This window comes from Aulonocara sp. 'chitande type north' Nkhata Bay, linkage group LG6 (genome assembly GCF_057382095.1).
Source record: "Aulonocara sp. 'chitande type north' Nkhata Bay isolate Kocher_YH1m ecotype deep benthic linkage group LG6, A_spYH_male_GT1.1, whole genome shotgun sequence".
In the NCBI taxonomy this organism is placed as follows: Eukaryota; Metazoa; Chordata; class Actinopteri; order Cichliformes; family Cichlidae; genus Aulonocara; species Aulonocara sp. 'chitande type north' Nkhata Bay.
Window position 1 is genome coordinate 27,718,918 of NC_141349.1, and position 16,436 is coordinate 27,735,353.

Consider the following 16,436-nt stretch of genomic DNA (forward strand, 5'->3'; position numbering starts at 1 on the left):
GCCAGTATTTTCATTCATATGTTGTTTAAACTTAAAATACAAGCACAGGAAAGCTGGAAATCGTGTGTGCACACATAATTATACAAAACAAACAATATTTTTATGAACTGTAAACAAAAAAGGAAAATATATTATGCAATGTTATATATATATTAGAACAATGCAATGTAATATACAATATTGCAATGCTATTTAATTTGTGTTATTTCATTTTTTGTATAGTCTTTACTGTTATGTACTCAAATTCCTAATTATGCTGCATCAAGTTTGATGCTAGAATGCGGTTCTTTATGCCGAGGAGCACTAAAGCACTTTATGAGGCTTTCTTTTGATGTGTGACTGATTTGGCCTCTGTATGTAAGTCTGTCTAACAACAGTAACCCAAACAAACCAGGTTGCAGTAGGTTGCAAGGCACTGAGCTAGGTCGATGGTTTCAGTTTTGTAAAAGCTTTTGTAAATGTGTGTTCATGCTGGTTTTGTTAAAAACAGGACTTCTTGGTAAATGTTAGAAAGGTACACTGAAAGAGATCTCAAAAAAAACAAACAGTGGAATATACAACCACCACGGTAGGATGGTTTTACGACCCGCCCCCCCTTTCCCCCACTGTGTCTGTCATATGTGCTCCACTTAGTTTTAACAGAATTGAAGTAGCAGGGCTCTTACGGTGACCTTTACTGGTGTGACTGGCAGTTGGAGTATAGAATAAAGAGCAGAGCTCCTATTTAACCTTTGCTACAGTACAAATGCTTAGGGCAAGATACCCTTTTGAAGCATTTCATTTAAGATAATGTTGTAATGCAAAGAGGCTCTCAACTCCACAGGAAGATTAGATGGCTTTGCCTTTGTAGGGTTTTCATTCTGCTTTTAATAGTTTAGTCAACCTTGTATTGCCTTAAAGGGGAGTTAGGGGAGAGAATGACTTTTCCTGACGTCACACATTTCAATTATTCATCATTTAGAGAGTTAATTTGGGAGAAGGAGAAAGCAATATGGATCTGGGCATGAATGGAGATATCAGAATATGGTGACACCATTTGTTGTGACTGGGGATAATAGAGAATAGGAGGAAAGTCGCAAAAAGGAGGCAGGTAGAATTAATGCTCCTTCCCAGTATTATGTGGTTTGCAACATTAGGTACTAGACCTGAAAGTGAATCACTCCCATTTAACGAGTCACTGATAGAGTGTTTCTCCTGTAGATACGATGAATCATGAATCAAAAGCTGAGAACGTGTTCTGAAGTGAAGCTTGAGTGGTGTACGCTCCAGCGATTCAGCGTTTTGAGAAAGAGCAGCAGTGAGAATGTGGATTTTTCATGCCTCTAGGAAAAAAGAGGAAGGGAAATGAAAGTGAGTTTCAAACAGGTTCAAGGAAATGTGCACTCGAGTCTTCTGTGCCTTTTTTTTTTTTTTTTATTCCTTCCTCTGCTACCCTTCCCCCTTCCTCTGTTCTCGTTTTAAGAGAGTTGAAGCAAAGTATGGTGTTAAGCCACTTCTAGCCCTCTGTCCAAAGCTAATGCATTCCCCTTAAATATTTCAATGTGCTTGTCTTCTGTTCTGCAACACTGAGTACAAGCTCTCCCTCAGCTGGCACCCACAGAGGCGCACTGCCACCAATGAAATCCTGCCAGTTAGACTTCTCAGACTGCTAGAAACAAGCGCTGAAGATTTGCATTTAAAAAGAGGATAGAGATGAGGGAGGTAGGGAGGAACTCTAAGACTGGGATGTAGATTATAGATTACAGGGTTTGTGTGTTGTGTGACCATGTTTGGGTTTTTTTTTCTTTACTCCTGGGTGTAAATGCTGTGATTGTTTTTTACTTTCTGCACAGATGTAGAGCAGCATGCCAGCTGATGCAATAAGAAGCAAACTTGTGTTGATTGTCAGATTCGGTGCTGCTTTCTAAAATCTGCTCTGACGGGCACTAATGTGACTCACACACAGAGACATTAAAGCCCTGCGAGCAATCCTTACAGGAAAAGAGCACCTGAAAATTCCTCTTCCCTCTTTATGAGCTGTTACATAAAACAATGACCCTTGTGCACTCTCCATCAAACTGCACAGCGGCACCTCTAGTGGCGGCAGCATGTGTAGTCTTTATGGTTCAATAACTTCGTTCCTTCATTATGGTCTATACCTGCCCTCCCTGTTCCTTCTTTTCCTCCCTGTCTTCGTTCCTGCCCTCCATCAATCTAGCCTTTATATTTCACAGCGGCAGCCATCATGCAGCTGGACCTTGAGGAAATTAAAATCTGTCTTGCTTTGTCGCACTCCCCTGTGGACCTGCAGATGTCAATAAAATCCTCTATTATGTTCTGGCACATGCACACACAGAATGACATAGTGTACTCAAGATAAACAGCATGCACACTTGTGCACACAAATATTTAACTGCAGGCTATAGAGTTATTTGGGCTGTCATGTAAGCGCACGGCCAAGCTCGGCGAGTGTATTCATTAACCTGGGGCTCCCTGAGTCGTTTGGGCTGTCAGCTGTTAATTGATCTAATGAAGACAAATACTGAGGTGTTCTTTGTTCTTGTTTACGTTTGTAGTTGCAGAACCAGTAACCGGAAAAGCCTCATCCTGACCAGTACCTCCCCCACCCTGCCACGACCGCACTCACCACTGCCCGGACACATAGGTCAGTATGCCCGATGTATATGTTTTACCACATTCCCAGTTTGATTCCAGCTGCCTTTCCTGAACATCATATCAGTCTGTCCCACCGCTTGTTTCTTAGCATCTCAATTATCTGCTATGAAAGCCAAAATAAATTGTTGAAAATTTGAAATAAAAAGAAAAAAAGAAAAATTATATGAGGTGCAAAGTTTGAAAATAAAACAAAATTTACATTCACTGTTTTTACACCAGCCAAAGGATTGTCATTATATTTTTTCTGTTGACTCTTTCTGCATTTGCATGCAGTCTGCAGCTTGCTTGCATTGGCTGTGTATCCTGTCAGGTTGATCAGTAGAAAGCTGTAAAATATCCCCATGGCTGTCTCATTGCATCTGCATGCAGGAGCAGAAAAACATCCAAGAACCCGCTCATGCAAACATGGACCCATATGTTTATAAGCAGAGGGATTAGAAATGAGATGCACATTTCCTAGAGCTTTTGACACAGTTATTCTGAATATTCTAGGAAGTGAACAAAACCAACTGACTTTTAATGTAAAACAGCCACAAACAGAATGTATTTTAGTTTATTACCCTGCCCGGTAACCCAGAGCGTCTGTTTTTTTTTTAAACTGTTTTTTCTCCATATGTATCTTATTAGGAAGCAGTCCGTTGGACAGCCCGCGCAACTTCTCACCAAGCGGACCTGCCCACTTCTCCTTTGCCTCTTCTCGAAGGTTGGCATCACTTCTTTTGTGCAAAATATTGGAGCTTGACTGCTGTTAGGATTATTCTGAGACACACGCACACAAACACACAGTGAAATCCTTCAGGGAACACACCCACTCAGTCGCACACACACGTGTAAAATGGAGCTGCAGCTTTGTCCTGGGTCTGTGTGACTGAGGCGTGACAACAGGCCGACATGAATCAGGCAAAGTGCCTGGACTTTGCCCAAACGAGTCCCCCCTCATCACTCACTCAGGGGAAGTGTCAGACTCCGGGACAGCCGGAGGAGGCCTCAGGGAAGAGAGGGATGAAAGGAGTGAAAGTGTAATTGGATAGATTGAAAGGCAGTGAAGGTGGCAGAATTGCTCCGGTATAACAGCCAATTGTCCTGTTTGGAGGAACAAAAATAGAAACTGACATTTCGAATTTTGGCTGTTAAAAGTTGTAGAGAAAAACAGTTTTTGGTTCCCTTTGTGTCTAACATATGCTTTCCTGTTTTTCACTTTTGTTTTTCATTTCTTTTCTCAGGGCCGATGGTCGCAGATGGTCTTTGGCTTCTTTGCCTTCCTCAGGATATGGCACCAACACACCCAGCTCAACGGTAGGTTTCAGCAGAAGATCGAACTCTTTGATTATCATTCCTGCAGTTTAATGTGATCATTGCTGGAATTTTTTTGTCTGGTTAATGTATTTAATGCATTTCCTTTGCCGTAAAACATATGCAAGGCTGATTTCATCATATTTTCATTGTTTATTCTTTACATCCCGTCTGTTTTTCCTGACCTTGTTGGTGCGTTGCTACATTCCTTGCTACCTGAAAGGCAAATACAGATTAATGGAACAAAAAAAGGATATAGCATTTGTCCCATTTCATTTATGCTTAATCCGATTTGTCAGATTTGATCTTCAAAAACATCAGTGTTACTGACTCATTGTTGTAAAGCTTTTGTTGCTAGAAGGCTGACTCGCTAATTTACACTTTCCGTAAGGTGGAAATGAAATTGTTCCTACTTGCCGCAGCTTTTCATATCTTACTCTGGCTGTGGGTAAAGATAAGGAGACTTATCGCATTTCAAAAATCTTCCATGCGTCTCATCCGTCGAGCCCAAGGTTGTTCATTCCGGCACCACTAAATCAGAGGGTGTTTTCTTTGGTGGAAAATAACCTACAGGCCTTGAGGGCTCAAGTCAGAATCACCACTATTAGCTATCAGAGGGCGATAAATGTCTAGTCATCATTTGATTTACATATTTCTACTTGATTATTGCCTGCATGAAGATATTTACAATCACTGAGCACATGGGCATTCAGCCTGGACAGATGATCCATACTATATATAGACAAATCGATCGAGAGGTCGCTCCTGTTAATGATGCTGGGCAGGTGTCTTGCATTGCCATCTCAGCCACCATTTCTGTAAATGTGTGTCTAAATGAGTGAATGAGAGGCAAATTGTAAAGAAATGTGCTGTGCAAAGGTTGAAAATCACTATGTAAGAGCAGTTTATTTGTCCTTCATTATCAACAAAGGCTTCCACCACCATATGTGGCAGCTGGAGCTCAGATGATACAGCGAGTGGACCATTAGTTGCTGAGTAGTTGGTTAGTCCTTGAGTATTTAAGTACTTGAATGCTTAAGGACACTTATTCCTATACAAATATTAAAGAAGGAGAATAAATGAAAGCAGGTGTATGAGAGGTTACTAGCATAATTGACCATACAACAGATGTGGCTTCCTTGGCGACAACTTTCCTCCATCTGTTGTGTATCATTAACTGCACAGCCACTGCTGCTGACTAAATGTGTCCTTGTCAGACAAAACATGTCTATCAAACTATGCTGCACAGTGTAGGTGCAATGAGCTTCATATAAACCTTCTGAAGTAAATTGTTGAGCCTCTGTGATCATCGTATTTTTTAGTAGACATTCCCCCCGCGCTCCCTTTCGAAAGTGCAAAACAGAGAAGTATGACCAGATACTACGTACGTTCATTTATAGTTTTAGCAGAGAATCATGAAAAATGACAACAAGAAAATGTGAAATGTGTATTTTGTTTTGTTTTTTTTCCTTTGGCTAATTTGCTGCCTAAGTCATGAAACTGCACCAGAACTTTACTTTCGATTTTTCTTCCATTGCTAAATAGATGAGGTGCATTTTATAGCCTGTGCATGAATATGGATTTCACTCAAAGAATTCATTTGCATATATTTACATGCACAAAATCAGCTCTGGCGCTGCTGAATTCATATTCTAAAGTTGCATGTGCTACGTTTGTTCCGTTTGAAACAATTACAGGCCACAGTCGCGGCTAAATGCCATGCATACACAAACAAGCACAACTCCGCAGTCTTTGACTTTGTAATTCCTCTTGTCAGTCCCAGATGACTGTTAAGAAGCTTTTCAGTGGCAAGAACATGCATCATGTGTAAATCAGAACTAAAAATAAGTAATCAGTTGCTAAGATATGTTCGACCTGATTTATCTGAAACTGATGACTTGGCCTCTCTGGAAAAAGTGGAGCAGAGATAATTGAAATGTAACCAGTCTGTATTCATGCCTGTTCCAGTATGTATTTCTTCATCCATCATTTCTTCACAAAGACAGAGAGAGATGATAAAGAGGGACAACAGAGACAAATAAAAGAGAGTGTAGGTGGAAATGAAACTCGATTTGAAGCAAACAGAGAGCCAAAAACAATGTTCGCTTTCTTCTTGAGTGCAAGATGTTTGCGGCATAAGAGACTACCCGGAGAATTGAACACTGCCAAGGCCCATTTGGTAAAGACTCCATTTGAGAAATGGACTTTAATGTGTTTGATGCTCAGGTGGATGCGTTGACTCATAATCCACTCCCTGTACATTTCTGTGCCGCCCTGAACGCGATCGTTCCCTCAGCCTCTCTTCTGTCTTTCGCACATCATTTCTTTCATTGACTGCCTCCCGGCTTCTCCTCACAGCTGCACGTGCAGAGACACGCACACACTGTAGAGAACCCATTGATCTGTTTTTACTGAGATTGAAGGTGGTTGCTCTGTGTCTCCATAATCTTCTCCACCTCCATCACTCCTCCTACCCTGCCTTCCGTCCCATCAATCAGTTTTCAGTGCTCTCCTTGTTCTCCATTACTTGCTTGATTAGATACAGCAGGGCCGCTGTATACTGAACAGAGCAGATCAGAGTACAAGGTGTATGTGTGTGTATACCTATAGGTAGAAATGACATAATATTTTAGAGAAAAGCTACAGAAACAGTTGGAAGTGTATACAGACAGTGGATATGTAACGGTTTAAGCCTTACAGATGACACAAACAATAGATTCCTCATTTCTGCTTAGATCCTGCCTCACACAGCAAAACAGCAATTTTACACCAGGGCAGGTACAGGCTTGTCATATTACTCCCAATGCTCAGATTTATTATTATTTTTTTATATTTTTATTTCTACCTTTAACTTGTTTATAGTTGATAGTGCAGTCATGAGCTGAAAAAGCACTTTGGTCTTTTAAAAATAACATGTTGAATATTTCCCTGAAAACCTTTGTAGTGGGAAGAAACTATGTTTTGCCATATGTCGGATTATACTTTACATTTCTGTCTTGGTTCTTTGTTAGAGATAGGAGTACATTGAAAGGAGTCAGTTGAATTTGTTTGGACATCTAGCTCTTAATCACCTCCGAGGTGAGGTGTTTCGGGCAGGTCCTCCAGGGAGGAAGACCCTGATGCACATGCGGGACAAACTAAAGAGTTTACATCTCTCCAGCTGGAGTTCTGGAGAAAACCACCCTTGTTTTTCTCCAGAAGAGCTGACGGAGGTGATCATTAAGAGGGGGCTTGGGCATCTTTGCTTAGACTGCTGCCCCCGCAACCCAGATGAGCTTTAGAAGATGGATGGATGGATGGATGGATGGATGGATGGATGGATTAAAGAAAATAATTCCAATTTTTTTGTTCAAATGGTGAGACATTCTCATTTATAATTAAAAGTTTCATAGCTTATAAGTGCAGCAGTGTCAATACACAATCCAATGGTAAATGCATTCCGCTCATACAACCTGGTATTTTTGTACCATTATAAGTGCTGTGTGCATTTGGTTCTAAGCATACAACCTATATGTTGCTGAGACTATTTTGTAATTTATTATGTTCGTGCCCTAAACCAGTAGTGACTTTATAACACATTTTATCATGAATCTGAATCTTTAAGCCACACTTTTCAACTCTTTGGAAGGATCTGCTGCTATTCACTTTTTTGAGATTTTTAGTAAATGCAGTGAAAAAGAATCATTTTATATAGAGGCAATGCTTCCAGTAAATATTCCATTCTGGGACTGACTTTATATTCTCCTATAAAGCTGTTAAAGCCAAGCATTTTTTATGATCTTCAAAAATTTCCTCCTCAGGCTATTCTCAGCGGCAAATCTTTCTCACTCCATTTATAAGCCCGATGCACCTGAAATGAATCTGCATATTCTTCAAAATATATTTCAGGAAAAACATGCAGAGACTAATTTCGCTTTCTGTTTAGCCTCAAAGCCATTAAAGGTCAGAAGCATTAAGGTTGAATGACCAGTGGTTCAGCTGTGCCACCATAATAACAAAACTAAATGTTGGAGATATTTATCATATTTGTTTTTCTTTAGTAGTAAGTAAGCAGAAGTGAAGAAAGACTGACAAGTTGGAGAAATGCTCCAAATGAAGTAGCAAAACCAAATCATATAAACTTTTATTTATTCATGACATCCATCATGTTCAGTGGCATTTCCCCTCATTCTTCAATCTTGCTCTGTCTTTGGGGAACTTCTTAATTGATCATGTTGCACTCTCAGCATTGCAATTTCTATACTTTTCTTCAGCCTGCGCGAGAGTAAGACCTGAAAAGAGTTTCTAATGGATTTTTATAGCAGAAATCATTGTGTGGCCAAAGCCAACCATTATGTCCCATTGGGAGATGTGTTCATTAAGGCTCCCATTGATCCAGGCTGTTTTTTTCCTTCGGTGCTGTAGAAAAGTCTTTTGTTTAAAACCAGGCAGCGCTGCCATTAATCGCCCAGAGGCATGAGATGCTTAACCAGCAGTCAACTTTTACTCGGGGTGATTTTTTGATTCCCTGCAGTCTTTTTGCTCTGTTTTTCAGTCTGCGTTACTCTGTTTTGCACTCCTACACCAACTCCTTCTGGATATTTTTCTTGTTTCGCCACCTCTCTCCTTGTTCTTTTAACTTGGTTTCTTCTTCGTTTCAGTTCTTTGTTACACCCACTCACATTATAGTACACCTTGTTCTTCTCTTCTCCTCTCTTCTCTTCTCTTGTCTTCTCTTCTCTTTGTTTTTGATGTTCTTTTTCATCACTGGATGTCTATTTTTAAACTATTGATCTTGCAGCTCTTACAGAGGCTTAAAAAAAATCAAACGACGGCCAGTTCACTTTTTAACCTTGCCTCCTTTTCATGTCTCTCCAGTCATCCAGCTCATCCCAGGAGCGTCTGCACCAGCTGCCCTTCCAGCCAACCATGGATGAGCTGCACTTCCTGTCCAAGCATTTTGGCAGCACAGAGAGCATCACAGACGACGACGGCGGGCGCCGCTCGCCACACGTCCGTCCTCGCTCCCGAAGCCTCAGGTGAGAGCGTGACAGGTAATGGGCAAAAGACTGTTTAAGTAAAGGATCCCATCCCTCCTGTGTGACACTGGAGAATAAAGATGTCAACATCAAAGCTTTATTTGTAAATGTTTGAGTATTCTGTGGAAGACATAACAAAACTAGCCAAAATTCAACATGGCAAGCTGTTATCAAAGGACATTTAGCAGCCATTAAAGATGATAAAAGCGATTTTTATTCAGTTACTGTGCAGGACCAACTTCTTTCTGTTATTAAGAGGTGTGGAGTGCTCTCAGTCATTAATTCAGATGAGTCGCCTTTTGTGAATGTGCCAGTGCTTTATTTGGTGCAGCTCGCATTTACAAAGAGGGGACATTAGGTTTGTTAGGCCTTTTCATCAAACACAGCATGCTCTGTTTTGAAGATGTGTCTACCTTAATAAACAGTACTTAAGTCCTTGCTGTACCGGCACCAATGCAACACTGTAAAATGTCCCTTTATCATGGTATAGCGATAGGTTTGCAGTAGTACGCAGGACACAGTCGACAGAGGTGGAAAGTAACAAAGTACAAATATGTTACTTGAGTTTTCAGGTACCTGCACTTTACATGACTAGTTATTCTTCTGACATGTTTCTTTACTTTTCGTAACAGTATCTACTTTACTGTTACCACTCTAGGCTCTAGTTTTAACACATTTTAGGAGAATATTTTGCCTTTCACACATTAAACCCATTTGAACCTAAATAGAGGGAACATGAAAGACAATCCTGTTGGTGGATCCAGCATCAGTGCTTATTGCTTCTGACTGGCGTAAAAGACGCAGAGATGAGATGCAGGGAAGAGAGCAAAGACGGACCTGTGACAGAAAAAAGTACCATTAGCAGCTTCATGACACACAACAAACAAAAACAAAGATATTGATCAGTTAGCTTTTCACAAAACTAGCGGATAGGAATACCCCTCGAAGAGTTACTTTGTACTTTTTTTGTCGTTAAGCTGCCGGGGCGGCGAGCCACGTGGACACCTACGTTTGTGAATGCGATAACTCAACAAAGAGGCAACGTAGGAGCTTCAAACTGATACCATAGGTGTGTCTAATAGAAGGCTGAGGGGTAGCACTAGTTTTCACTTTGACCTAAAAGAAATTAAATTAATATTTCTACCTAAATCTTTCAGAATGCAAGTACTAGCTGTACTTCTACTTAAGTGAATAATCTGTCTACTGTTTCCACCAGTGCAACAAAAAATAACCAGTAATTATCTCTAAGATGTCAGCTGTCATGTGCAGTTTGCTAAGAACGTACATAAACAGTTTAAACTGGTCCCTATTTATAATAAACAGTTTAGAATAATAAACTAACAGTTAAGGATAAATGGTTGAGGACGTTTTTATATTTTCCTCTGAAAAGCAGTGAAGTAGAAGTACAAGTGCCTCAAACTGTAGCACACCACTGATGTCTCTGTACTTAGGGTTAGGGTATTTTCCACCACTGTTATTATATCAGTAGCGAGTCCAGCCTCCAGTGTGTTGAGCATCTCCAGGGTGCAGCAGCTTCTTTAATAGCTGAAGCCTCTGGTGTACACTCCCTGCAATCACACCTATTATAGCCTCCCCTCTGGATGCAACATGTCCTAACTACATCCGACACATCACTACTCATCAGTATTCAGAAATCAGAAATCAGAAATCAGTTTTCATATTAAGCTCCTCAGCAGTTCCTGGCCTAGATAAAATCAGCTCGCAGACTTTCCTTATTGTGTATATGTTAAATTATAATGTGTTTTCCCATAAAGGACTTTTTATCAGTTCCTTTTTCTTTACAGATGTGTAGATCAGCTCAGTTCCTGAGAAATAAAATCAACAAAGTAGACTTTTGCTGCCATATGTTGGTTTAGCTTACATCTTGTGAAAGGATATGCTGAACTTTCATGTTTACATGCTTGTGACATCTTTGCCACGGTCAGGATGGAGGAGATGTAGGAAGGGACTGCGTCCATAATAGAAACGTGGCGTACTGAATTTCTGATCGGTTTATTAGCGTTATATACCAACAGGACAGACATGAGGGAGTGCGGTGAATATTTTCTCCGTTCAGGTGAAAAATACAGAATTGCTTCTCTTTGGGCTGCCTCCTCTCACTCTGTTCTGCTCAGTCGGTGCTGTATATTACACTCCTGCTCTCTGTTTGTCTGTTTTCAGCCCGGGGCGCTCACCATCCTGCTATGACAATGAAATAGTGATGATGAACCATGTCTACAAGGAGCGCTTCCCCAAGGTCAGGCTCGCACAACAAATACGCAAGTGTAAACTGTACCTCCACACACACCTCAAAATACACACACACACACGCGAGCGCACACATACACAATATGCATACTGGCAACAGACATCTCTCAGCTACATTTAAAATATTTGTTATATTTCTTTTATCCAAAGTGAGTCACTATTTGCAAGAATCTGTTGTTTTAAGTAAGCAGCTGATGATCTAAAAGTGCTGGAGGGGCTGAACATGTAAACAAAACAAGAAGTAAAACAAAAAAAGCAGCAAAGCAGCTCCCTGGAATTTCAGACAATGATAAAAGCTGCGCTTATTTACTGTGATGATGTTAAAATAATTCAAATGTAAAATGTTAAGTTCTATTTCCAGAGGGAACAAATAACTGAGTTAAGGTCCTGATGTTGCTTTAAACAGATTTTGAGTATGAATATATAGAAATTATAGGCAGGGAGACGAATGGACACTGCAAGCTTTCTCCCTGAGCACACTTTGGTGACATGATGAAGCTTGCCATCCCTCTTTTGCACTCCTGATGGACTGCAGAGACCAAAACATTGATGGCATATACACCAATTAAACTACTTGCTGCTACACCAACCAGCAGACCAGTGACTACTGACCAGGACCAGTTTGAGGTTCATGGCTGTGTTTAAAAATGCTTCAAAATGAATGACACACACCCTATTTTAAACCATTTCAAAACTAGAATTTAACATGTAATTATTTCAAAGTGTAGTGCACACTCTGTGCCCATTTCTACTCATTTTCAGTTAGTACTGGATTCCACTTTCAGGGTTTTCTGCTGCCACAGATTTCCTAATGCACACTTCTCTTACAACAAGCAGGTATCTGTGTGCTTGGTGCTCACCACTCTTAATTTATTACATGGTTCATGGTAAGCTGTTAAAAGGTCATCCATGTCTAAAGTCCTTTAGCAGATCATAATTAAAAAGTCAATTAGATGTGTTTTAATGACTCTGAGACGTGTAAACATGACTCGGTGTCTCAGGGAGCCAACCATTTTGATGAACAGTGAAGTGTGTGCAAGGAAATCTTTCACATTGCAGGTGTCCTCAAACACCTGCCTACACACACACACACACACACACACACACACACACACACACACACACACACAAATTATAATCCTGCTCATTCACAGTGATGCATTGTGAAGCAGCACGAGTCGTCCCACTCACAAATCCCAAGTTGGTGAATGCAGGTTTAATATTGCTGTATTTTTTTTAATGTTACTGTAGGAGTAGTTATCATTTGCATACTTGAAAAAGACTTGCAACAACTGTATAAAACTCAAGCACTGAGGAGAGGTTCCAGTTAATGAAACCTCTAGATCTCTCCCTGCTCTTTCCCAAGAAATCTGTTTATATTTGGGCGCGTTAACCTGTCAGCTGAATAGAGCAGGGCAATATGACCAAAAATATTTATCACGATATACATTTGAAAATTTGCGATAATGATATAACTCACGATATAATTGACACTAGACAAAATACTTTACAACTCCACAACTTGCAAAAAAACCCCAAAAACATCAATGTATTTTCACTTAAACAAGCAGCTGTTTTTTATGTGCATTAAAGTTATCTAAAAATTTAGCAAAGTCGTACTAAAACATTTGACAGATTTTCGAGCGCCGTGTGCCACATAAAATCGTTTCGAGGTCAGTAAACACAACCAGAATTCATACATAAGGCACACGGGATTATAAGGGGCGCTGTCGATTTTCAGAAAAATGTCGTATTTTCCAAAAAACACGGTAATAACGACAGCCCGCTAGCATGCTCTACCAAAAATAGTGCTTTGTTGTGTATCTGAGGGACGAAAGCTAAACCAGTTCCACACCACTGAAGTTGCAGCATTTTTACAAACCAATTCTGGTTCATTCGTTTCATTCAACGATCCGCTTTCGCCCTTCTCATTCTCCGTCGCCGCCATGATTTTTCCGCCATCTGCGTATGAAAACAAAGGCACTGCGCATGCGCGTTTTACTCATATTCTATCGCGATATTTCATTTTCTTATCGTTGCCCAACATTATACCGGTATTACTGTGAACGGTATGATATGGCCCAGCCCTACAGCTGAATTAATTATAATGACCATTAAATGAGCTTAAGTGTCTTTACTTATTAGAAAATAATAGTAGCATCCTTCCAGATAATTGTTTGCTTCACCATACATGAGTACTGGTAATTTCTGAAAATAAAATAGGCAGAAAAGGCACATTAATTCTCTAAAGCAGCACTTAATGAACAAGGACCGAACACAGGGCGCGTCACATTGTGTTACATCACTTCACACATCACTTTCGTTGAGGTGCCTTAGCTGAGCTGAGTTTCTGCAGCCTGAGAAAGAAACATCCTAAAAAATCTTTTTTTTTTTCTGCAGGGAATGAACAGTGAAGTGCAAAAAAACATCAAGGCCCTTCCACAAAGGCTTGTTCAGAAAACAATGAGTGTCGTGTCTAAAGTAGCACATTTATATAGAATGTGTGGAGCTGGCTGAGCACCGTATATTGAGATAAAGACAGGTGATCGTATTATCTTACACTCACTGACTATTAACCACTGTTGTGTCTCTAATCAGGCCACAGCTCAGATGGAAGAGAGGTTGGCAGACTTCATCCAGAACTACTCCCCAGAGAGTGTTCTGCCACTGGCTGACGGGGTTCTCAGCTTCATCCACCACCAGATAACCGAGCTAGCCAGAGACTGCCTGACCAAATCACGCGAGGGCGTCATTACCAGCGTTTACTTCTGTGAACTGCAGGAGAATCTGGAGAAGATGCTGCACGACGTGAGTTGTGTAGCAGGAATCTGATGTGATGTGCTTCCAAACCTCGCTAACTGACCCTGTCTCTCCAAATTTCTGTCTTTCTTCATCAGGTCTACAAGCGCTCGGAGAGCTCGGAGCTCACCTTCGTCATCGAGCTTGTCAAAAAGCTCTTCATCATCATATCTCGTCCTGCCAGGCTGCTGGAGTGCTTGGTGAGTTCCGCCCTGCTTATCTGATTGTGGCTAAACTTTCAAACACATCGAGAATCCAGACTTTCTTTGTTTCTGGAGGCATTTTCTACCCCATTGAGCTGCTCGAAGATACTCCCGTCCTCCCACATGGAAACGGAGGGTCGAATATGCTGAACTGGTACTACAGAATCTAAAAGTAGGGCAGAGTGTCGACTGTTCGTTCATTCTGAACAGATGAAACATAAGTGTGTCACTGCAGGAAGCTATGCTGCCACTCCAGTCAGGAAAGGTTCAAGTTTTGTTTAATCTTTTATGTTGCATCTGTTTTACCAGTATGTTATTAACAGAGAAAGACAAGACAGGATGTCTTCTTTATGTGTTTCACTTTTGCAACTTACAAGTATAAACAAGTAGTGTTTGCAGCAATAAAACTGTGGTGGAATAAAACTGTGAAAAAAGAACAGGATAAAGGTCCAAATTTACAGATAAAACTACAGCAACACTGGTGTCTCTACACAGCATTAGGAGGCCAACATTTTGGCTACTAAGCCAGAGAAGATGTCTGTGGTAAATTATTGCCAAATAGCAACAGACCTCAAACCAACTGACCTCAGACCATCCCCTGGGGTATCCCATTGCTACTGCTTTTTTTCCCCGTTAACCCTGACATTTTTACAGAAGTAAGATTTTTTTTTTACACCTAAAAAAGAAAATCTGCATACAATTTCATCAAACATGGCAAACACCTCTGTCTCAGATTTTAGAGAATTCAGAAGCAATTTGGGCCTTTAAATTCCCTGCATTTCCTGTGTTGAATCTTGCATATTTGAAGCTCTAACCAACTCTGCTTGATTTGTTTTTATTCTGTCATAACTTCAGCGCACACATAACACATTTATCACCAGTTGGTAATGAGATACAGGCCCAATCCAGTGGAACATGGAGATGAAATAAGCAAGATTATAAAAGACAAGAAAGGCAATGCACAACACCTCTTAATCTTTGAATTCAGGTAGTTCAACCCCTATTGCCACAGGTGTATAAAATCAAGCCTTCAGGAACAACAGCCACTCTGCCATGAAATGTCTGACTACATAAAGTTAAAGTGCTGAGGTCCATAGTGTGAAAAGTCACAAATGCTCTGCTGCTTAAATAACTGCAGAGGTCCAAACCTCGTCTATCATTAACATCAGCATAAAATACTGTGTATCAGGAGCTTCATTTGCCATAAAACTGCCAAATCAAACATACGCAGCTACAAGCTGTGGTGACCCTTGTGATAAGGGAGCAGTCAAAGGTAGCTAGCTAACACGTTTTTAAAAGAAATACTGACATTGACCATCAGAGTACAAATAACTTCATCACGATGTGATTTAGTAGCATGTCATATTTTTCCCCTGTTAATTATATGTAAAAATTTGAAATTTTAGACATACCAGTTGCCAGATTGCCATGAATTTGTGATATTTTTTAAACCAAGCCAGAAGATGTACCATTATTTGTTTCACACCTGTCTTCTCTTGACATGCCTTTGCTTGCATTTGGAAGTAGCTGCTACAATCCATTCTCTTGCTTCCCGTAAACGTTGCTTTACCTACAGCATTCTTAACACATGGGAGTGTATGAATGTTGAAACACACTGTATTATACATGGAGGTCATGGGTTTTGTTCAAGCTGTGTCATTCAGCACATCAGTCATCCTGTGTTGCTGCAAATTGCATGATTATTGCTTTAGGATATTTTTCACTCTTGTTCTTCCCACCTCCTCAACTTGTTCGTTTTCACAACAGAACATCAAATCCAGTCCAAGACGGAGCTGTGTCCTTGACATGCTGATTCATTAATTCAACAAAACTTATTTAGTAATAACAAGCCTCTCTGCATCCACAGGACACACCTGAATATCAGCTCCCTGATTGATGGTGCGGTCCCTCCTCCCAAACCCTCCCGGCTCATCTTTCTGTTACCAAGGCGACCGTCAGAAAAGGTCGATAGGGTCAGGCAGGATGTGGAGGGGACTTTAGATCTTCACGGCCCGTGGGTTAGAGAGGAGAAGGCACACACAGATGAAATTTTGTCCATGTCCGTAGAGTTCATTTAGCATTCAAGTCAGTCACAAGGTCTGATTTGGTGAAAATGTCACACAGTCAGAAGGCTGTTAGCTGCAAGAATATTATCCTCCAGCAGCGCAAACTATCAGAGAGCCAGGTTAATTCCCCATCT

The 16,436-nt window shown here is 40.6% G+C and overlaps 1 protein-coding gene across 3 annotated transcripts in view; it reads left to right on the plus strand.

Annotated features, from left to right (window-relative positions):
• mast1a (microtubule associated serine/threonine kinase 1a) overlaps positions 1-16,436 on the plus strand; it is an 81,218-nt gene that overhangs the window by 40,085 nt on the left and 24,697 nt on the right. For all 3 annotated transcript variants that reach the window (XM_086296042.1, XM_086296043.1, XM_086296044.1), the window contains 7 exons: positions 2,556-2,644; positions 3,283-3,358; positions 3,879-3,951; positions 8,806-8,966; positions 11,148-11,223; positions 13,833-14,042; positions 14,132-14,233. In XM_086296042.1, coding sequence (XP_086152168.1) covers positions 2,556-2,644; positions 3,283-3,358; positions 3,879-3,951; positions 8,806-8,966; positions 11,148-11,223; positions 13,833-14,042; positions 14,132-14,233 — 787 coding nt within the window. The remainder of the gene's footprint in view (positions 1-2,555; positions 2,645-3,282; positions 3,359-3,878; positions 3,952-8,805; positions 8,967-11,147; positions 11,224-13,832; positions 14,043-14,131; positions 14,234-16,436) is intronic.